Raw genomic sequence first — 21,477 nt, forward strand, 5'->3', positions numbered from 1 at the left:
GTCTACAGGACATTCGTAGATTGTATCCAAATTCAAGTATCAGGGTTGAAGGTTAGGGAATATCAGGTACAGAGTGGTAATTATTATCAAATTGGGGCGGAACCTAGCACGAAACGACAAGAAATCCAACCGGCTCATATTGTTCTATAACCATACAAGCCAGATGCAGTCAAACAAAATACTGCTCACTCAATCATGTCAATGTCTTCCTCAGCACCAGCTGCAGGGGCAGGCTGAGCAGCGGGTTGAGCAGCGGCGGGCTGGTTTTCAGCGGCATTATTGTTAGCACCGCCAGCAGTATCAGCGTTGGCTTTCCCCCAGTAATCCTCCATCTCCTGGTCGAGCTCTTCCTGCGTCTTCTTCATTCTTCCCGACCCACGATTCCGACTACCAGTTGCTTCCCTGCTGTCTCTACCACCACCACCACCACCACCCCGACGACCCCTGTTTCTACCCGAGTCATGTTTCCGTATCGGCGATCGCTGACCAGGCACGTACCGGTCGATGTTATCTGGCGGGGCAAGATTGGTATTGTTCCGTCTACCTCTTCGGCCACCGCTAGCCTCAGCAGCCTCCGGGCTAAGACTACGACTGTCTCTTCCCCTCGGTCGCTCGGCACGATCGAACAGGCTTCCCTTTGGCATCTCGGCGGAGTCGAATGGGTTGCGGCGTCGGGGGGCAGCGCTGGGGACGAGGGTGAGACGAATTGGTTGGCCCTTGGCGTTTGCGCCATCAAATTCATGGATGGCGGTTTCGGCGTCGGAGAGTCGTTTGTAAGTTACGAATGCGGTGCCTTCGGAGCGCCCGGCTCTGTCGTAGAGAAGGGAGACGGAATAGACTGGCCCAATGCGGGTGAACAGCTCCTGTGTTGTGTTGTGTTAGGTATAATTGCATTATATATGGGACGAGAACAAAGGGAGTCGAACCTCGAGGTCTTCCTGGGTCAAGTCATAGTGGATATTGCTGACTCGAATTTTTGCTCCGCGCGAATCACTGTTGATTAGTGTTAGGTATGGGATGTCCGGCACAGTTGGTTGTAGTTACGTACTGGTCAGCAGGGCCAGAGTTGTATCTATCCGTACGAGGCTGTCTCGGAGGTCGAGAGGATCGAGCTATAACATCATTGTTAGAAGATTGTACCTAAACAAACCAAATATACGGAACGAGGGTAATACTCACAATCTCTGTCGTCTTCAAACCTGTCGTGAACCCAATCACTACCGAACACATAACCCATTAGTCTGCTTTTTCTTGAAACCGTCCGCCTCTTGCAACCCTGCAGTAGTCCAATAACTCACAGGTCCAAATCTGCTCTATCACCTCTGGAAGACTGTTGTTACTCAGAGAAAAAGAAGGACAAAGGTTAGCCGAAGGTCAGTCAGATCTAGTTGCTATGTATGGCCTTGTGTGTAATCAATCATATCATATCATATCGAAAAGATTTGCAAGTCTTGTTGGTGTCCGTGTTGCGAGACTTCGACGCTGGACACGTCAAGACACGGCTATTGGCAGGCAGATAGATATGTAGGTATGTAGCTAAGGCAGCGATGGGAGGAGGAGGATGAGGACCTATAAGTGATCAGCACGGGAGCTCATTGTGACAGGGTTAGGGTCGATAGTTACCTTGTGAGAACCGCGGAAGTTGTTTCTTCGGCGAGAACCCGCCATGCGGCCACCTCTGGGGCGAGAGGCGTCCTATACAGCAGTAAAGAAGTCAGTTGGAGCTTTTCGGCATGTATGTCTTAGAGGGGGAGAGACTTACGGGACGTTCAGCTATGATCTCATCTAAGCTCTGGTCCATGTTTGATTATGGTATGGTTGGCAACGAAGCTGAGAGACAGACGGAAGCGGTTGAGAAGGGTATGTGGTCTCCACCAGCTCTTCAATGCTTTAGCAACGAGTATGAAGACTGAACCAATGTCGCTGTTAATTGTGCTGTCGGTGTTGATGCTGTTGTCTGCAATTAAAAAGTCGTTGAAAGTCAGGAAGGACGAGCGAGAGAAGAGCCTTATCAATCTTAGTCAGCAACTTATCACGTGCACATCTTAATCCAGCGAATTTTCAACTTTGAAAGCTTCAACTTTTTTTCTGCCGTTAAGAAGAACCAGCGACAACGACGAGCATAAGGCAGCCATTGGCCTGTTAAAAGAGACGTGAAAGCACAGCGAGGGCTTGAATGTCTCAGTCGCTCGATACCCTAGCTTTTCCTTCTTTTTTTCCATCCTTGTCCACATTTTCGTATAATCACAACATCAGCTCACGATGCCACCACGGTTAAGGGCCGCAAAACGGCTGGCCAATTTACATCATCATCTCCTCCAATCCTCACAGAACACCTCGATATACAGCCTAACACAATCGACATGCACATCGTCGTGCCGTGCCTTCAGCTCGACGCCCAATCTACAGATCTCCAAACGTCGACAAGCGATGTTCGGCTGGCTAAACGGGCCCGGCAGGGTGTTCAAGGACCCCATACCGTCGAGCACAAATTACCTGACAGCCTACGAAAAGGATGGTAAACCGAAGGCGCCTCTAGCCAGAACAGGACCTGATGGACGGTTGGTGGAAGTCGAGCCATCGGCGCGGCCATTCCCGCATAACCCGGTGTTTATCAGCGAGAGCATATTGAGTGAAGAGTTACGGAATGAGATATATGAGCAGGTTATCAATAAAGGGAAGAGTGTGAAGACCGTGAGTGTTATGTTTGGAGTTGATATGAGGCGTATTGGGGCGGTGGTGAGACTGGTTGAGCTGGAGAAACGCATGAAAGCCGAGGTGAGTTGAATGATCCGAACTCTTATACCCTAACCCTATCCATGTCCCTATGCTGGCACGATATGGTCTTCCATGATGAATAAATCGATTAGTCTTGATGACTCCAAGAGAATGATTAAGTTTTGTAACTATTCTGAGAAGACAGCCATACTATATGAATGGCAGACACATTGATAACACGAATTGATTGCAACTAAACTGACTTTGTCTAGAAAAAACCACTTGCCCTGCCCTACGGCCGAGCAGTACGCTCAATGCTGCCCACCACCCCTCTGGCGCCCCGCGGAGAACCCCAAATAGCCCACGAGCCCATCAACGACCTACCAGTGCACAAGCTCACCGAACCGCAAATCTTCTACCCGGTCTCTGAGTCGCGGCACTTCACCCGCGTCGACGCCGCCCGAGCCTTCTCCGCCGCACCCGCCCTGCCGGCCGCTGAGCGCGATCAACCCGCCAACACACCCGAGTACATCGCCAAAGTGACGCACGCCCCGCATCGGATCGAGAAGGTCGGCAAGGGCGCCAACGAGTACCAGGTGCTGCAGCCGGCGGAGGTGCGCATCCCGCACCCTCACATGGTAGCTGCCGAGCGGGACAAGATCACGCTGTCGAACGAGATGGGGGAGCGCAGCAGGCGGTACATGGCGCGCATCGAGGCGGACGAGCAGGCTGAGAAGGCGCGCAAGGAGAAGCGGAAGGCCAGGGAGGCAGCGAGCATGACGCGGGTTGAGCCCACGGAGGGACGGTTCGAGTTCAGGTTCCGGGATGTGGTGGTGAGTAGGGAGACGGTTGGGCTGGACGGACGCGGCGAGAAGGGCGTTGGCCGGCGGTATGGAGTGCCTCTTGCAGACAGGAGGAGGGGAGAAGTCAAGATCCCAACCCGCGTTGAGGTCTAAGTGCTATTTGACCGGGCTTGGTTTATTCATTGTGTATACTACTACAACACTGCCTCAACACTTTGTACCATACATCGACTATATGCTTGGCTTGGCGTGGCTCTTGGCTTATCTTTATGCAATTTCATCTGTTGTTAATTTCAGGCCATCCCATTACTTACCATACTTACATACGGGAGGTTGGCATAAATACGGTGCATAAAATACAGGAGGTATCCCTTTCTCCTCCTCCCCCCCCCCCCCCCCTTCTTGGGATGCAAAAATGAAAAGAGGAAAGAGCGAGGACCTGATTGCACCTTTCCCCCTTGTGCAACCATCATGATCGCTCCTTCCTGCTTCCTTCTCGAAGGCGGGCTTGGCACGCGGGTTCCGTCGCCCTTTCCCCAAACAGCCAGAAACTTTAGTCTTACTAAGATAAGAATAAACAATCAAAACAAAATCTCTTGGCAGTTCTTTTTTTTTTTTCTCCTGAGCGCCGCCAAGCGGAAAAGTCTTGGCTACTCTTGGCTCTAGTCGAGTTCTGTTTTGGTCTTGGCGCCGCCCGCCCGCTGATTCTTCGCTTGCCTTTCCCGCCGTCTTCAACTTTTATGCTTACTCCGTACGGAGTACTTTGCCTGCTACTGCTTACTCTTCATGCATGCACCGTCAATCCTCTTTCTTTTTCGCAGGTCAGGCGTTGAGCAGCAGGTAGGTAGACAGTCCAGTCAGCCAGCAGTCAGCAGTAAGAGCATATGAATGAAAGAACGACGAGACGACGACCAAGGCTCGATGAAAGAGACGAGATGGTGACACGCTGCACACCAAGGCAATCAATAGTTAGTCAAGCAAGGCGTCTGCAGCACTGCCTCAAGGCCATCCTGCCTCACCTACGCGCCCATCTCGACGAAAAGACCGCCCCGACAAGCCCGCCAAGGGAGATCATTGAATATTACTCTCCTGTCCCAAACGGACACCTTTCACGCATCCCGCGAAGATCACAGATCATGATCTGTTCGTTCGTTCACCCCGTTTCATGCGGGCGCCGGCGGAACAGGGAAGAAAAACAAAGCTTCATCTCCTGCATTCTCGGATGCTGTGCTGTGCTGCTGAAAGGGGGGCCAAGGTATCGGTAAAAAAGAAAGGAAAATTACAATCCATTTCTTCAGCCAACACTGAACCAGGCTGGAATCGAGATGTATGTGCATGTGTACGTGCATGCCATCTCGAAGTCGAGTTATGCCAGCCAGTCCGCCTGATATCGTCCTCCCTGTGCACATCCCCCCTCCCCCCCCCCCCCATAACCCCCTTCTTGGCCCGCTGGACCGTCAGACAAGATCGACTTTGCTTGCATGCTCAGCCGACAGTCAAGATCAAGTCCCAAGTCTTGGGTACGGATATTAGAGTGACCTGGCTGGGTGAGGGAGAATGTCGCTTGCCGCGCAGTCAACTTGGCGGGCGCAGACTTGGGTTGCTGGCCAGGCAAACCGGACAAGCAAACGAGACGATGAGACGTCCCGAGGGTCTTGAGTCGACTTGGTAGGCGTCGTCCGCCCTTGGCGCTGGCAAAGGACAGGATGGAGGATGTGTTGGCGCTGGGCATGAGAAAGGAAAGGTAAGTGTAAGTAATAGTTCGTCTTGGGATGATGGTCTGCCCTGTAAGCGCCGCCGCCTCCGCCGCCGTGAAAAATCGAGACGAGACGAGACGAGACGAGACGGAACGAAACGTAACGAGACGGGACGAGCAGCCGGAAATGCCCGGGCGTGTATCTGTATACTTAACTTACCTGTGACTTGTATACTTGGCTGTGTCGCTGGCTGTGCTGCTGAGCAGTCTTGGGCCTTGAGCTGGGCTGGCTGGGCTGGATAGACTGAACTGGACAGACTTGGCCTGGTGATGATGTGTAGGAGGTTGGCATCTGGGCTGTGTGATGGACAGGAGCGAGAGTTGGTCGGTCGGTCGGTTGGTCGGTCACTTCGAGGCGGATGCTCCGAGAGATCGAGTGATGGACGAAGGCCAAGGGGGGGGTGGCAGGCAGGATGCGCGGTGCGACGCTGGCGAGATCGAGAGTGACACCGTCTATAGATAGAGGCAGAGATTAAGCGTGCATGCAAGTACAGATAAGCTCTTCTATGTAGAATTTGGTAGGTAGGTAGGTATTTTGTAACTCGAACAGTCATTAGTTTGTAGCTTGCAGTCGAACTCGCACTTTGATAGACAACAGTGTATTGCAGTAGAAGCAGCAGCAGCAGAAGAAGAAGAATGAGAGACAACCCTCGACCCTTGACGCGGGGAGAGTACAGACACAGACATGTAGACCAACGCCAGAAGAAGCAGAAGCAGAAGCAGAGGAAAGGGACAAGGTTGAATATTCACACAGAAGGATGAAGGGAGGTCAGTGAAGGGCCGTTAAGGGTTTTATGTACGCTGGAGAAGAAGGTGATTAAAGGTGATGAGAAGCTGGAAGTGAAAGGAAAGGAACCCCCAATGCAGTCGTTAAGCCAGGTGAGCAAAGCAGAAAACCACCCTTTATAGCAGAACAAGACATATCAGTGTATCAGTAACAGAAAAGAAAGGAAAAGGTGATAAATGGTGAGTGATGAGAGCGTCGCCGCAGTCAGTGATCAGTTGCGATAGTTTAGTTGCGATCAGTTGTAGCCATCGCCCATGTCAAAGCGGTACTGTGGGAGATACTTCTTCTCCGGTGGGAAGTGGTGGTGGATCTTCTGGACAACCATCTTGCTCGCGCGCTTGGAAGAGGCCTTGCCCGCTGCGTCGATGCCGGCGCCCACAGCCTCGATCTGCTCCTCGCCCTTCGTCTCGGGAGCACAGCACTCGACGCTCTTCATGAAGCGGTCGCCCAGGACTTCCTTGATGGTAATCCGCTTGGCCGGGTCTGGGTGCAGCATCTTGAGCAGCAGCAGCTTCAGGTTGCGGTTGCCGATGTGCTTGAACGCCGGGCCGCACGAGGGCATCTTGTCTTCAGAGGGGATGCCGTTCTCCGAAGAAGCGAGGAACTTCTCCCATCCAGAGGTGAAGCGGGCGTAGTTGGGGTGCTCGCGGCTGGCAGAGGGCCACAGGTTGCCTCGGAAGTGTAGAGTGAGGTAGACGATGGCACAGGACCAGACGTCGAGCGGGCGTGGATCGTAGCTGGACTGTTTTGCCAGGACCTCGGGGGCGATGTAGGGCAGGGAACCGCAGATTCCAGGCGAAGAGAGACGGACCTCACCCATCTCCTTGCCGCACTCGCCGCCTGAGCTGCGAAGACCAGGGTGGAGACCGGAGAAGACCTCTGAGACGCCAAAGTCGGTGATCTTGATGTAACCGTCGTCGGAGAGCAGCAGATTTTCAAGCTTGATGTCGCGATGGGCGATGCCGTTTTCGTGCAGGTGAGCGACGCCTCGGACCATCTGCTTGAAGAAGCAGTGGTTGTCCTTGGGCTGGAGGTAGTTCTTCTGGACGAGCGAGAAGAGCTCGCCGTACGAGCAGTACTCCATTACATGGTTGTAGCGGCCGTTGCTGGTGCACAGACGGAACGACTCGACGATGTTGGGATGGTGCAGGGACTGGGCGATGGAAAACTCCGACTTCACTTTTTGCTCATATTCATGCTGGTCTTCCTTTGAGCCGCACTTGCGGAACTCCTTGACGGCAAAGAGCTCGGACTTGTCGCTGCCGCGTCGACACATGATCTTGACGGTGGCTGTGGCGCCTCGACCGACCTCCTTGCGCTTGCCAGGCAGTTTGCTGCTATTGGTGTATTCGTCTGCAAGGGGACAGGTGTTGACGTCAAAGTCGTCGGGAAGGCTGGTGCTCATGCGACGGGCCTTGAGGCCGGCGCCTGAAACAGCAGGGATGGAGAAGCCGGGCCGTTCTGGTTGGTTCTGCACATCCCCGAGGCTAGGAGATCGAATTCGCTGATCCTCGTCGCGCTGGGGCCGAGGTGTTGCTCCGAACATGACTCGGCTACGCTCACGGAGGCTGAGGCCCGTCGACGAGCGAGCAGGGCGTCGGGGGGAGAAGGATGAGTCGGAGGGAGGGGTGACTCCGAGATACATGGGGTTCTGAGGATTGCTGTTGCCATGGAGCGTGCTGGAGGGCGAGCTGGGTGACTGGGGGGAATTGGTGCGCGAGGAAGTGGGTGAGTGCTGGTGCGAAGACGAGACCGAGCCCTTGCGCGTGTTGCTGGCTTGGAACATGTTCAGCGAGAGTTTCTTTTGTTCGGTCTGTGCATTAGGAACAGCATTGCCAGCAGCAGCAGTATTATTAGCAGCCGGAGTAGTGGTCGGAGGCATGGCGTCGGAGGTGCTTGGTCGACGGAAAATGCCCTTGATCGACTTGGACGCCTTTCTCAGTGGAGAGGATTTTTGCGAGGTCGAAGTCGAGGGTCGAGCTGGAGGAGGAATGGCCACTGGAGCAGAAGTAGTAGCAGTGGAAGTCGGATTAGCAGTAGGATTTGATGTTGGAGCTGGAGTTGGAACCTGAGCCTGAGCCTGAGCTGCTGGAGGGTGTCTAGAAGGGGTGGATGGCGGCGTGGGCTCGGTGTTTACGATGATGGGATTCTTAGCACCTCGACGGGAACATGACGCTGACCATGGGATCCCTGCTGGGGGGATCAATTCGAGGATGCTGCTGGCTCTGGTAGCTGTGAGGCCCGCTGAAGAGGTTGTGGTGGTTGTGATGGGTGAGACTGGTCGGGGTGACGGGCTCAGAGGGCTCGGTAGCGGACTCTTCGTCTTCTTCGTGGATGACGCCGGGCAGGTCAGAGCAGCGCAGGCTGTCTGGCAGGTCGAGGGTCGGTCGACTCGCAGCAGCAGCAGACGAGGCCAGCGCTGCCGGAATATCCATGAGAGGAGGCGGCTTCTTGACGTCGACGCCGACTGTTGATGTAGACGAACCGGCCATGATTTGATAGAAGAGATCGTCGAGTGGCTTGAGTGGTGGTGGTGAACTTTGCTGGGGATAACCCTGCCTTTGGGGCGGTTGATCGGACAGGAACGGTCGAACTGTGAGTCTGTGTGATACAAAGACAGCGACCAGGGAGGACGAGATGCCTGTCTTTTATGAAGTCTGTCTTTTCTTCTGTTTTCTTCTCTTGCTTTTGATATAACCAATGGTGGTGTTCTTGTGGTGGAATCCCGGTGGTGGTTGTTGTTCTTCTTCTTCGGCTGTTGTGGGTGATGTTGATTTTGATAGTGGGATGGGACGCGGCTCTCGGTGGACTTATGCTGCAGACTCGACGTAGGTGGATTGTCAGTTGAAGTCAGATCGAATCCGAGAAGACAGTCGAGTTGAGTCTTGTCTAGTAACGACGAGGACAACAGTCTCTCTGGAGCGAGCTGAGGCGACCTGAAGGGGCGTGCAGGAGTCGCAGAGCCGAGGCAGCAACGGGACGAGGGAAGAAGCTGGCGGTCGAGGATAGCGAACCCATCAGACAAGGACTATCATGCGTTAGCCGAGAGGGAAGAAAAGACGATGACGGTGAAGGACGAAGAGTGGAGAGTGTCAAAAGCTGAAGAAGAAGAAGATAGAGAAGAAGAAGACGAGGAGGAAGAAGAAGAAGACGAAGTTCAAGTATAAAGAAGAAGAAGCCAAAAAGAGCCCAAAAGAGGCCAAGCAGTAAAAAAAGGCAAAAAAAAGAAAAAAAAAGAAAGAAAAAGAAAAAAGGTGGGTAATTAATGTAAGGTAATGTAATGTAATATTGGTAACGGACTTGTAAGAGTCTGCAAAAAAAAAAAAAAAAAAAAAAAAAAAAAGGGAGGATGCGACGGTTACTTTGGGTACAGAGCGTGACGGGGCGTGACAGGACGAGACAGAGGACAGCAGGCGAAGGAAGGGGGAGGACGCCTTGCCGGGATGTATTGTGACGTTACGTGACTGTCAGGGAGGACGACGAAGAGGACAGCAGGCGACATGATGTCATTTACTTACAGGAGGGTAGAAGACGAGAAGATGATGTTGATGGTGATGATAGTAGAAGATGATGGTGATGATATAGAGAAAGAGAAGAGAAGAGTAGAGTAGAATTGGATTAAGAAGAGCGAGTCCGAGGAGAGTCCGGGGCGAGTCTGGGGAAAGCGAGGCCTTTCTTATATCTCTCCTCTTGGGTCGCCTCTTAGCTTCTTCTTCTTCTTCTTCTTCTTCTTCTTCTGCTTCTGCTTCTGCTGCTGCTGCTGCTGCTGCTTCAGCTTCTTTTTGCGTGCTTGACTTTGTTTTTCTTTTTTGCCCGGGCTCAAGGCTTCTTTCTGCCCATCTTCGTATCTCTCGTTGCTTCTGACTTCTGGCTCTTCCTGCTGGACGACGTCAGCCTGCAAAAGGAATATCCAGGAATATCACGACAGTCAAGTCACAGCCATCGACTAGTCAGGTCGAACAAGTAAAGACGGCCAAGGCAGGGCGAGGCCTTGGACTACATAGACGACATTACTCTGTACTGCTGCTGCTGCTGCTGCTGCTGCGATGCCCAGGCCGTGGATGTGGATGGCAGACCATAGGCCCTGCTTGGCTGAAGATCAGGAGAAGACTCCTTCTTGGTCTTCACTCTTGGGTCTTCTGTAACCGAAGCAGAGTAAGAAGAGTAAGCAGTCAGACCGGCATCCTATGCCATCTCACGGAGAAAAAGAACAAAAGCGTCCGCGTGGCTCGCTGGTTTACCTCAGTTACTTGTACATGAATGGCTTGCTGGGAAGGTTACCCTGGGAGGTACTTTTCACTTCCACGGGAACGGGTGCCGAAGAGAGGACGCCAAAGATGGACATCCCGAGACCTTCTCTCAGGCCCTTCAGGCCTTCAAGCCTTCAACTAGTCGGGGCGTCAAGGCCAGCCATGCCACGCCATGCCATGCGATGTGCCATGCTCGACGCCTCTCGAGTCCATGCCGATATCACCACCAACTATCTCTTTTATCCTCTCTGACTTTCTTCTACACTGGCTATACTGCTGGTCTGGTCTTCCGAGTGTATCCTTCTTCGCCTTCGCGCTGCCCACCCACACCCCCTTCAGGCTTCTCCTCAAAAACATCCGACTGGTCAGTTGCCAGTTACATAATATTATCCCTTTTGCGTCTCAGTAACTCCATCTTGAACTTCTCTATCTCAGTCTTCGTCTTCGTCGCCGTGCAGTGGAAGAGCGGTCGGTCGCGTGCCCCTTTCCTCCAACAAGCCAGTAATAGCACATCCGTTATTCCCTTCCCCCCCCATCGCCCTGCCAGCTAATTGATTTATTCCCGCTAGCCGCCAGTTCCTTTCGAAATTCCCCAGTCTCGGCCAAGACAAGCTTGAAGAGAGAGAAGCCAAAAAAAAAAAAAGAAAAAAAAGAAAAGTCTCTCAGACATGCCGAAAGGTGAAGAAAGAAGAAAAGAGAACTCTGCTTGGACCCAGTGACTTTGACTGGTTGGACGGGGGGACGGGAGATGCAGTGGGTGTATGGGATGCTGGTCGTTGCATATAAATGCATGCAGGAGATGAATAATAATAACTAACTAACCAGTTTAAAGATGCTCTCAACATTGATGGCCGATGGATATAGGCTGCTCAGGTGCAATGGGCCCGCCAAAAAGAAACACCATCGCTTAACGAGTTAGAAGAGGAGAGACCCCAAGTCAATTGCATTCAAGCTTCGACCGGTTCGTATAGGCTGCCCTTCTTTTCTTCTTTCCTTGTGGTCTTTTTGGGTAGGAATAATTACACACGACCCAGCTCTCCAACTGCCGGGCTGGGCTTGTTCTCAGTTGGTTTGTTCTGCATGAAGCTACCTACAGCTTTGGTTTCACCATCGGGTAGAAAGGAAAAAGGAGCGTCCATCCGGGCTCCAGCTCCAGCTCCCAGCTTTTCTGGCGTTTGGCTCCGGGGATCCTCCTCCCTCGTCCCAGATAATCGTCTCCCTTGCGCGTCCACTCACCGACCGCCATGTCAAGCAGGGCTCCAGGGAGTTAATTGAACGAGTTACCGGGCGGAGAAATAAGCTGGCCAGCTAGCTAACTTAGCATCTGTGACTGTCTTGAGGAAAATACCGCATTTTCTGACATGGAGAGGCCAGCACCCCCTTAGGGACCGACCTACTTGGGCATACGAGGCGCCATTGACGGGCTGGCCAGCAAGGGAACGCACGGCTTGGGTTCAGACGTTAGACTCTTAGACTCCAAGGCTCGATGAAACGCCTTTGAATCTGTCTCTGTTTGTTTGTTTGTCCTGCCGTTGGTCATCGCCGGTAGTACACCTAAGCAAGCGATGTCGTGTTAGTTACTTAGAGTGATGAACTGCCCAGTAAAAGCTCCGACTGACGGGCCGCAGTGGCTAGCTGCTAGTTAACTCTACCGCTGACATGGGACAATATTACAATTACAATTATTAAATGCTACCTGGAGAGCACTGCTCGATGGAGAAATAGATACCTGGGGTACTTGTCTGTGATCAGCATGGCGATACCGCAGGGTCATATACATCATACAACAAACTGACGGTGAGCAGCGCTGGCTAACGGCCATGGTCAAGGGATACACCAGGGCCGTTTACCGACACTCCTGCACCACCCACCCATCCTGTCCTCCTCCTGTACACTTCTCACCCTCTAGACTCCTTTTTATATTAGAGTAATCTAACGGGTTACATGGCTGGTGAGCACAGCAGGGCATGGCATGGCCGGCATGGGCTTGGTCGTCCTACCTGACGTCCATCGCCAACTACCGAACTCCTGCGACTTCGAGATAAAACCACGTGACGTGGCGATGGCAGATGATAAAACATAAGCTCTTGATACTCCGCAGATAAAAAAGACTCTCTGGAAAAGCCTGCACGTAGAGTCGCTGCGACTGGCTGACACGGGATGGCAGACCAGAAGATGGGGAGATGGGAGATGGAACGTTGCAGCGGCCGAAAGAGACGGCGTTAGCCCCGGCGGCAAAGATGGTCTTCTCTCCCCTATCTCTGGTGTTCATTCTCTGGTTACCCCATGGGGGGCATGACAGCATAACCTGCCGTTGCCATCGAACTCTTCTTCGTCTTCTTCATCGTCCCGGCCTTCGTCCAGTCTTCGTCCAGTCTTCGTCCAGTCTTCGCCTTGTCGTCTATCTCCTCTTGTCTTGCTGGCGTCCTCGTCTTGTCCTCTGCTTGTCCCGGAACCATCTTACCGTAATTACCATACATACATACGTGACCATACTTACAGTCCACCCATCACCCCCGCCGGCCCAGATAAAATGCATGCCCCATGTCCATCCCCGTAAGTTCCAGAAAAAGCTTCCCTTATTTTCCCTTTGGCTCGCTTTTTTGCCTTCCCCTGCGGCCAGCGCGGAACTTCGCAGGTATTCTCCGGCCGGTACCTGCTCACTCATCTTTGGCTGGTGCGATACCTGCGGCCCATGAACATCACTAATCGCCGATGATGGATTGGACGAACGTGCGCTCTCGTTCGCCCCGATACGAAGGGACAGGACGGGCCAGGGATCGCGGGGGGGCGCTGGCGGGACAGCCACAGGCCATGACCATGACCATGACCCTGACAACGATCATGACATTACCATGGGGATTCGCTGAAAAATGTCACGGCTAAGACGACTCGAAAGATGGTTGCGTGAAGGGCAGGCTGTGCGATCTCGCCAAGGGCTTGACAACTGCTCGGACATGACATGCATGAAACGATGCGATGAGATCGGTTCGGCTGCGTGGCCCCCCCTCCGTGTTGGTTACATAAGTGCATAACCACGCACATAAGAAAAATATTATGTTGGCTGTGCGGAGTGTGGAGGACGGCAGAGGGAGAGATGACGAGATAAGATGGATGGCAAGACGGACGGACGGAGGCGCGGTGAGGCCGAACGAACGATCGGAGGAGATGAAAGGAGTGGCCGGACGGTGAGAGTCCCGCTTGTGTCAGAGTGTTTTTTTTTTTTTTTCTTTTTGTTTTTTATCTATAGTGCTATATAGTGCTAAATGCCGCATCCGGAGAAGCCATATAGGTTTATACCAATATGGAGCACTTAAAACTAGCTGGTATGGGAACTGTGTTGTGCTCGGGGATAAAAATATGAAACCGCTTGTTGATGTTTCCGACCTCCCTGTCAGAACTTACACTCGAGTATGCTTAAACAGCAACTCAAGAGAGTATGTTAAGTAAGTAAAAAAAATCTCTTCAGTCATGGGAGCAGGACAGGGCCAGAACACCCAGCCCATCCCATCTACCATGACAGGCCGTTTTGCTCTTTCTTCCCTGCTTTTTATTCAGCGCCAAACGCGGCATGGAGAGAATATTAGCTAAGCAGGTCAAACTCCTTACTCATCTTTTTTTTATGCGGTCTATTTTTATCCCTTATGCAGACTTATGTAATCATGTCATGCAGGGTGAAAAAGAAGCTTGGACCCTATTTTACACCTTGTCCTTACGCTAGGCCTGTTTGGGACAGAGAGCGGTGCTGCTTTAACGGAAGTCAAGCAGGGGCTTTTCCGCGGACCGTGCGTGGGGATACAAAACTTTTCTTTTCCTCTCGCGCGAGATGAAGAAAGGGAGTTTTTGGAGGACGAGACGGGGCGTGTGATAAGCGATGAAGATTTTTTTTTTCCGTGAAGAAATACCGGCAGGAGAAGGGTGGATGAGAATGGGCCGAGTTTCAGATCAAGAGAGGATGCCATGCCATGATTGATGATGTGCAGACCTGCCGACATGCCGAGCTGCCGAGTCGATTCCCGCTCTCTCTCTCTCTCTCCCTCTCTCTCTGTCCTCACGTTCGACCTATTGAGATGCCCTTCCAGCCCACGAAGCAGCTCGACCATCGTTGCGTCCCATCATATGACGGCCCATCACATCGAAGCTTGCTGAACATCACTCTTGCCATCCCCGTATATACCATCGAGCAAACACGCTAGTTTGATTTCAGCCGCCTGGCAAGATGGCAGATGGAAGCGGCAAAGACCAACAACGTCCTTCCTTCGCGCTGTTTGATGTTGGATGGCTTGCGCTACCCCGAGTTATGACGGTGTATTTATTTATTTTCCCCAGGTATTTATAAGTACATCGCCGCGTTCGTGGGTCAGTGGCTTTTTTGAGCACAGCTGATCGATGGAAGCGAGTGGCGCATTAACTTGCAACTTCCAACTACTGCCTGCTACCATCCAAGTTCACCGACCGCGATGGCGATAAGTTTGAATGTCAAAATGTCGATGTAGCGATGTACCCTGACCGTGCGCTGAACACTCTTTCCTGCTTCCAGCCATAACTCACATTTCACATACTTTTTAATTATTCCGCGTCAAGCTCGCCTGCCGTTAAATACTTCCACTTTTTCAACGTCCACCATCGTGATGGGATGGATGTTCATGCACCTGTCCCACGACAAGAAGGCTTAATTCACCCTCTTTCTTGATGTTCAATTCTCAACTCGACCTTCGATGTCTGCCTGCCTCTCGTATATGTCGGCGGTGCAAAGTTGATTAACGGACGACTCTCCCTTGCTGGGGGCTTGGTATGTCCTTACTTACATACAGTATCGTAAAATTGGTAATCCTCCATCCACATCCCTGCAAGTAAGCTTGTAAATATGGGTTATTTTATTTTTTTTTATCAATTTGTTGGGTCAGTGAGTATCCGCTTTTATCCTTGTGGTTGCTCTCGAATTATATATAGCCCAGCCCGCCAGGGATACCTGCTGAGTGACCGTTGCGTTGTTGCTTATAAGGTAAGCGTACATATAATAATAATATATCTGCCGGGCGTCTCACGCACGTCGAAAGGTTCTCACGGAATCGGCCATGGCATTCCACGTATATCAAAATACGTGGACCCAGCTCACATCTGGCCTTGCCACGGGTAAATACCTTCTGGGCAACCATGACTTAAACCTCGCCTTGATTAGTTCTGGATATAGTAATGCCTCCGCGGTGATTCGAGATCATGGTCACCAAAGGCCTTGAATCGTCAAGGCGAGTCCCTTGCAGCATTCTTCGTGGCCCCTTGCATATGCTAGGAAGGCTGTCTTTGATTCGATTTCTTCGGGTATAGTTTTCAACATCGGTATCAACATCAACTTTCGTCCATAAGAGTCATTTGCCACGAGACAAAAAATACTGTGACTCTTCTAGATGTACTGCTGGTGACTCCTGCTGGATGGGTCGGAGGAATTCGTATCATGAGTAATCCTCCATATTCCTCATTCCTGAGCTGATGTAGTCGTCGTCATTTCTAAGCTTCCAGTTCCTACAGAGTACTGGATATTGACCTTGTTGCTGACCCCGTCATGTGGTAGCATTCAGTAGCCCTTCACGGATAAATCCGTTACTAGCTGCAGCCCACTAGAGGAACAAAGCTGAGCCCTTCCAACGGTCACGACTTGAGCCGCAAAGGCATCCAGGCTGCTGCATAGTAGAGGCTCTGTCAAGGACGTTGTAGCTGAAGCCCAAATGTTTGACCCAACCTGGAAAAAAATACCATCACGTGACACACCCATGGCGCTTCCAAATATATCTATCCAGCAGAGACTCTCCGGCCTCGCTTCTATTTCATCTTATTTTACGATTATTACTCTTGAGAACGGGTAGCGACGTCAGTTTCGGTTCGAATGCACCTCGCTTCGAATAACTCTGGAGCAACTAGTTAACCCAATTTCTATTCTTTAATCCAAAATTGCAATCATAGAAAGGATACGAGGCTACTTATATCCCTATCTCTTCCGCCTCAGCGTAACCTGGAGAAGATACGAGAGGGGTTTTCCCAGATTTTTACATACGCACTAGTTATTCCTGTACTTTACACTTGTCAGGTAAAACTGGTTATGGGTACCGAAGTATGGTGCCCCATTTAAATACTCAATAGTGCACCCGTACTTAAGTACTGATGTGAGGATGCCTCCATTTTGATGACGACATATGGAGAAACATAAACAATATATATCGCAGGGGTGGGAGGCGATGGAGGGGGTGACGAGGCAGGAGGTCAGGTCAGAGCAGCGGATGCGGATGCGGACGCGAAAGCGGGAGATGAATCAGATAGATAGGGGGGGAGCGAGCATGCGGGATAGTGGTGGTTTAATTCTCTCATCCTGCTCCAAAAACAAGCCGCGGTCATACCCAGTGACGGGTTCATTCGATTCCACGTTTCGATATCCAAAATACCCGGGAAAAGCAACCAACTCACTTTCTGCCGCTTGAGCTTGTTTCAAGTTCGCTCAGTTTGTGCTGCCGTGCCGCTGGCCGATACCGCTGCCATTTCCTGGTGCTGGTCTTCATTGATCAGCTCAATTGCACGTTCACGAAGCTTGAATTTCTGTATCTTGCCACTAGCGGTCTTTGGGAAGTCCGAGGCATCGATGTAGAAGATATATTTAGGCACTGTCAAGCAGGAAGTGATCGTCGTTAGCGCCGGTGACCGAAAAAGCAGTCCAGAATAAAATGCAAGCGGGAGATGGGAGAGGAGAAAGGCGAGTAGGAGAATGGAGTAAGGCAACGAAGGAAAAAGAAACGAAGCTTAGGGAGAAAAGAGAAATATCCTTGGGAAAATTCTCCGGGGAACTGGGCTTTGAAGGATTTGAGTCTGTGTATATATAAACCGGCGATGGGATAAAGGTAAAATAATTGGAAAAGAGGGCTTGAGCGTTGAGATGAGAGCTTCAGCTCCATTAATGGCACGGATTCGTAGCGCCGGATCGACAGCCGAATGGACGGTGATGGCGAGCGAGGGCGAACGAATGCAACTCAAAAAAAAGGGGGAAAGAGGGGGGCAGGAGACACAAAAGATGCAGCAGCAGGCCCCCCTGTGCCGTGACAAGCATTCAGGCGACCGGACATGCAGCGAGAGAGGACGCTTGACAGAAACAGTCCTAGTCTTGCAGACATGGGAAGCTTGCGCTAGTTGCCAGCCACTGCCACTCTCGTGGACTCCACATGGATCACATGGAGACCTTGGAAGACAGGTTGCACGGCCATCGTCGCAACCTGGTGGTGTGGAATATTACTTATATACACTCCGTATGCGTGGAAGTATATAATGGGACGATGGGTAATTTTGCGATAGATTGAATGACAGCGAGACAATTGGACGCTGTTAAGCGGAGTCTCCTGCTCGCGCTAGCGACAATTGGTCATCACCAATTTTCCATCTTAGAGGATCAATCAATCGCGGGTATAGGATCAGCCATCCGCAGCTCCATGCTGGGTATATGCTGTGCGAGTGTTATGAAACAACGACTCTGCCCATGTGCTGGCAATGCAGCAAGATACCAACCCAGCTTATCGCGAGGCCAGAAATCTTGAAGCGAAGAGCCAAAAGGAGAAAAAACAAACAGATATCACCATCGAATAACCTCAAATAAGCAAAATCAAGCCTTGCCAGGGTGGCCTTGGCGGGATGATCGCAGGGTAGTGCGCGGACACGGCGACCATCCCGTCGAGTTGGGACGACTTGCTTTTTTGCCCTGGCTTTCGGCCTCGGTGAAGGGATCAAGGAAGTTGTCCGGGATGGGATGGGAATGGTGGTGCAGATGGGATGGGCAACAGCTCTCGACTCTCAACTCACTTACCTAGATGATGGCTCAGTTTGCCGCGAACCCAGCTCTTGATCTCTGCAGACGTCACCTTGCCCTCCCCTTCAGCATGTGTTACCACAAACGCGGCAACGGCTTCCCCGTAGCGCTCGTCGGGGACCCCTAGCACAGATACGTTGGACACGCTGGGGTGAGCGAGAAGGCAGTTTTCGACCTCAAGAGGGTGAATATTCTCGCCCCCACGGATGATCAGGTCCTTGATACGCCCGGTGATGGTGATGTATCCGTCGGCAGACATTGAAGCTTCGTCACCGGTCTTGTGGACGAATAGATTAGAAGCCGTAAACAAGAAGAGGAAGAAGCAAAACGAAAAAAAAAAAAAGCTATACTCACATGCATCCATATCTTCCCTTCAGAGTCTGGCACCATCACAGCGGCAGTCTTCTCGGGTGCGCCCCAATATTCCTTCATGACATGATATCCGCTGACAGCCAGCTCACCCCTCTCGCCTAGAGGGAGTATTTGATCGTAATCTAGTGGGTTGACCACTTTGGCTTCGACATGTGGAAGTAACTTGCCCACAGTGTTCAGCCGCTTCTCAATCGGGTCGTCCGTTGCAGTCATGGTCGAGACGGGGCTTGTCTCCGTCATACCGTAGCATATTGTCAGCTCAGTCAGGTTGAGCGTTTTGTGTAGCTTCTTCATCAGTTCAGATGGCACGCTGCTGCCGGCTGCAATGCCAGTGCGCAGGTACTGGAATCCCTCATAGGGTACGACACCGTCTGCAAGGAGGTCGAGCTCCTCTATGAACATGGTCGGTACGCCATAGAGTGCCGTGCACTTCTCTTCCTGCACAGCTTTCAACGTTGCTACTGCGTTGAAGGATTCGGTTGGGAATACTATGGCCGATCCATGAGTGGCTGTTGCCATGTATCCGAGGATACATCCGAAGCAGTGGAAGAGCGGCGGAGGACAGCATACGATATCCTTGGGCGTGAGCAGCATTCTATCCCCAATTTGCACCCCATTGTTTAATATCGATCGGTGGCTCAGGCATGCTGCCTTGGGCATTGATGTTGTCCCGGAGGTGAATTGGATATTCACAACATCAGTTGGAGAGAGTCCCTGGTCGGGCAAAGCCTTCATGTCCTGCAGGAGCTCAGAGTATATCGAAGTATACGGTGTGATGCACTTTAATGCAGAGGTATCAATTCGACCGGCATCGTTCTGGACTAGGATGATCTGTTTGAGGGAGCTGACAGTAGACTGGAGTTTGACGGACTGAAGATCGGGAACAAGCTCCTGCAGTAAGGGAATGTTCGACCGAGGGTCTTTTCGAGGTAGGTTGACTTCCGTACTTATGATCAAGTGGGAAGCCTCCAGATGGCTGAGGGCAGATGTCACCTGGTTGAAATTGAACGATGGATTAAGAGGGACCTGGGTATGGTATCAGTAGCTGTCTGTCACCGAGCATAGGTAAATGAAAATGTACTTACCAGGACTGCTCCCAGTTTGAACAGAGCATATGTCGCCTGTGAAATCCATGGTCAGCTCAGCAGTCTCTCCAGTATGGCTTCAAACGTATCCTCACAATGGCATATTCCAGTCCGTTTCCCAAAGACACGGCCACTCTGTCTCCCTTTTTGACGCCGGTAGACGCCAATCCACGAGCTAGCGAATTGCTTCTCTGATCCAATTCTTTATATGTCACTCTCTGGCCCTGGTGCCTCGAAATAACCCTGTCCGGTCCCAATAACGTCAGTCTTCCCCCAAACGACAGAACAGAACAGATAGCGCCAAAACTAACGCAGTCCTCTCTCCATATTTCTTCACAGTATCCGCAAAGTAATCGCCGACTGTCTGCTCAAATAACGGCGGCTGCCTCGCACAGTAAGGGGAATATCCGTCAGCTCAATGACCAAACCAGGAAAGCTGGGAAGGTTCCTAATTAACAAACCTCCGACGGCCCTCGAGCATAGCTCTGACTAGACGCCTTCCGACTCTGAGCAACTCCGTATAAGCTGCGACAGCTCCATCTTGTCCTCGGAAGGTTTGCGATCCGTCTAGAGAGCTGCCATGGCAGCGTCGTCGTTCCCCGCATAGTCGACTGCCTGCTAAGAAGTACTTCAAATGCGCCGCCGGGGTTAAATACAAGGGACGAAAACGAGCCGGCAAAGAGAACGACGAACGCTAACAGTAAGGAAAAGACTCTATAAGGAATAAATAATGAAAGATAACACTGCTGGCGATCACTGTCTCATGTTCTTGAGACGGAGAAACGAGCCGAGGGAGCGAGCGACGGTCAGATAGCCATTTATACTTGCGGGGAGGATCCTGAAGAGCCCCAGAATTTAGTTGGTTAACTAGTTGCTCGGCGCCACTCCTGATAGCCGAAGCCAGTGCCTGTGCTTGAGGATGCTTTAAGGGGCAGTTGACTACTCTGTATACTCTGTTGCTTGCCAGGTACAAAGGATAGGAGGTGATGATAATAGGATGGATACTGTGGTTTATTTCTTGACATTCTAAGCTAACTAGTTAACTGGCTAATCGTGAAGTCTCGACCATTGTTAAGATTAACCAGATAGCAAGCATGTGGAAACTAATTACATGAAGCCGTTTCCTTCTCACGGCGGTACTCGATAGGACTTCCTTTCGTCACTGAAAAAAGAGACTCGTCTTCCTCCTCCGGCTCACAGTTTGGATATTTGCATGTTGAGCTCTTACACTGACAGGTCCATAATACTGTGTTCATATACTTTTTCCCATAGTCTATTGTTAGCTCCTGCATTGGTTGGATGCACTTTGTTGTGACGATTGTTGCTGTCGGTATCCCCTGGTATATTCCGAAATTAACACTTGTATTAGGGTCACAAGAGTGGTTCAAAAAACGAGTCCAATCGCCAGAATCATCCCTATTTGCTTTTGTGATAATACCCTTCCTTTCCCCAGATATCAGGGTCAAGGGGAAACCAAAGAAGAATTTCGAAACCCGAAATGTCCCCGTCAAAGCTCCCAGGTTCATGCCCTCGCCGACACCGATGAGGGAGCGTACGCCAGTCTCACGTCTGTCATTGCAGTCCATCAGTTGCAAAAATGATGAACGGAAGAAAAGTTTGTCTTTCCCTTCTGAGTATTCTCATAGGCACAAGTGTTTCCATTTCAGGCAAGATTTGCATGCCCATTCATCCGTTATATTGTTGTTGATCCTGTAAAGTGGTGGAGGGTTTTTATTCGCTTCGTTGGATAGAGCACTATCTACGGAGGCCAAAGATTGGATTATTTTGTGAAACGAAGTATCCTTAGTCTCTGCAGCGACGCCATAGATTTCTCCTCTGTTGTCATTGACTACAATTGTATGG

At 51.4% G+C, this 21,477-nt stretch overlaps 8 protein-coding genes across 12 annotated transcripts; 3 read left to right on the plus strand and 5 right to left on the minus strand.

Moving 5' to 3' along the window:
• Window positions 1–185: 185 nt before the first annotated feature.
• TERG_07841 (uncharacterized protein) lies at window positions 186–1,237 on the minus strand (the record flags this gene model as incomplete). The annotated part of the gene is made up of 4 exons (XM_003231495.2): window positions 186–863; window positions 927–993; window positions 1,049–1,112; window positions 1,180–1,237. The coding sequence occupies 4 exons, from the start codon at window positions 1,235–1,237 to the stop codon at window positions 186–188; spliced, it is 867 nt and encodes a 288-aa protein (XP_003231543.2).
• Window positions 1,238–2,262: 1,025 nt separating this feature from the next.
• TERG_07842 (uncharacterized protein) lies at window positions 2,263–3,674 on the plus strand (the record flags this gene model as incomplete). The annotated part of the gene is made up of 2 exons (XM_003231496.1): window positions 2,263–2,778; window positions 2,991–3,674. 2 exons carry the CDS (start codon window positions 2,263–2,265, stop codon window positions 3,672–3,674), a joined length of 1,200 nt encoding a protein of 399 aa, XP_003231544.1.
• A 639-nt stretch (window positions 3,675–4,313) lies between these two features.
• Window positions 4,314–4,893, plus strand: TERG_12604 (uncharacterized protein). Its single transcript, XM_047751543.1, has one exon. The coding sequence runs from the start codon at window positions 4,406–4,408 to the stop codon at window positions 4,784–4,786; it is 381 nt and encodes a 126-aa protein (XP_047607378.1). The 5' UTR covers window positions 4,314–4,405; the 3' UTR covers window positions 4,787–4,893.
• A 1,406-nt stretch (window positions 4,894–6,299) lies between these two features.
• Window positions 6,300–8,556, minus strand: TERG_07844 (HAL protein kinase; the record flags this gene model as incomplete). The annotated part of the gene is made up of 2 exons (XM_047748837.1): window positions 6,300–8,163; window positions 8,222–8,556. 2 exons carry the CDS (start codon window positions 8,554–8,556, stop codon window positions 6,300–6,302), a joined length of 2,199 nt encoding a protein of 732 aa, XP_047604827.1.
• A 992-nt stretch (window positions 8,557–9,548) lies between these two features.
• On the minus strand, window positions 9,549–10,409 carry TERG_08959 (uncharacterized protein; the record flags this gene model as incomplete). Its single annotated transcript, XM_003231499.2, has 3 exons — window positions 9,549–9,959; window positions 10,079–10,203; window positions 10,346–10,409. 3 exons carry the CDS (start codon window positions 10,407–10,409, stop codon window positions 9,741–9,743), a joined length of 408 nt encoding a protein of 135 aa, XP_003231547.1. The 3' UTR covers window positions 9,549–9,740.
• Window positions 10,410–12,593: 2,184 nt separating this feature from the next.
• Window positions 12,594–13,401, minus strand: TERG_07847 (uncharacterized protein; the record flags this gene model as incomplete). The annotated part of the gene is made up of 2 exons (XM_003231500.2): window positions 12,815–13,401; window positions 12,594–12,773 (listed from the first exon to the last, which is right to left on the minus strand). Exons 1-2 carry the CDS (start codon window positions 12,980–12,982, stop codon window positions 12,594–12,596), a joined length of 348 nt encoding a protein of 115 aa, XP_003231548.1. The 5' UTR covers window positions 12,983–13,401.
• A 2,775-nt stretch (window positions 13,402–16,176) lies between these two features.
• Window positions 16,177–20,215, minus strand: TERG_07849 (uncharacterized protein). 5 transcript variants are annotated; one of them, XM_047750480.1, is made up of 3 exons: window positions 19,615–20,215; window positions 18,512–19,555; window positions 16,177–18,434 (listed from the first exon to the last, which is right to left on the minus strand). In XM_047750480.1, the coding sequence occupies exons 2-3, from the start codon at window positions 19,262–19,264 to the stop codon at window positions 18,147–18,149; spliced, it is 1,041 nt and encodes a 346-aa protein (XP_047607380.1). In that variant the 5' UTR covers window positions 19,265–19,555; window positions 19,615–20,215; the 3' UTR covers window positions 16,177–18,146. The 5 variants fall into 5 exon arrangements, with proteins under 5 accessions (XP_047607380.1, XP_047604828.1, XP_047607381.1 ...); XM_047748838.1 differs by having other exon boundaries at window positions 16,177–16,967; window positions 18,155–18,434; window positions 18,512–20,215; XM_047750481.1 differs by having other exon boundaries at window positions 16,177–19,555.
• A 698-nt stretch (window positions 20,216–20,913) lies between these two features.
• On the plus strand, window positions 20,914–21,330 carry TERG_12605 (uncharacterized protein; the record flags this gene model as incomplete). Its single annotated transcript, XM_047751544.1, has 1 exon — window positions 20,914–21,330. One exon carries the CDS (start codon window positions 20,914–20,916, stop codon window positions 21,328–21,330), a length of 417 nt encoding a protein of 138 aa, XP_047607383.1.
• Between the last annotated feature and the right edge of the window lie 147 nt (window positions 21,331–21,477).

Source organism: Trichophyton rubrum, assembly GCF_000151425.1.
Source record: "Trichophyton rubrum CBS 118892 genomic scaffold supercont2.11, whole genome shotgun sequence".
Lineage (NCBI taxonomy): Eukaryota > Fungi > Ascomycota > Eurotiomycetes > Onygenales > Arthrodermataceae > Trichophyton > Trichophyton rubrum.

Excerpts from the sequence above, each read along its gene's own strand:
- TERG_12604 (XM_047751543.1), top strand. The coding sequence starts at position 4,406 with ATGAATGAAAGAACGACGAGACGACGACCAAGGCTCGATGAAAGAGAC.
- TERG_07849 (XM_047748838.1), bottom strand. The coding sequence starts at position 19,264 with ATGAAGGCTTTGCCCGACCAGGGACTCTCTCCAACTGATGTTGTGAAT. Across the intron at positions 18,435-18,511 it reads AAGGGAAGATATGGATGCAT|ACCGGTGACGAAGCTTCAAT; the intron begins GTGAGTATAGCT and ends TTCGTCCACAAG. Across the intron at positions 16,968-18,154 it reads CAAACTGAGCCATCATCTAG|TGCCTAAATATATCTTCTAC; the intron begins GTAAGTGAGTTG and ends CCTGCTTGACAG.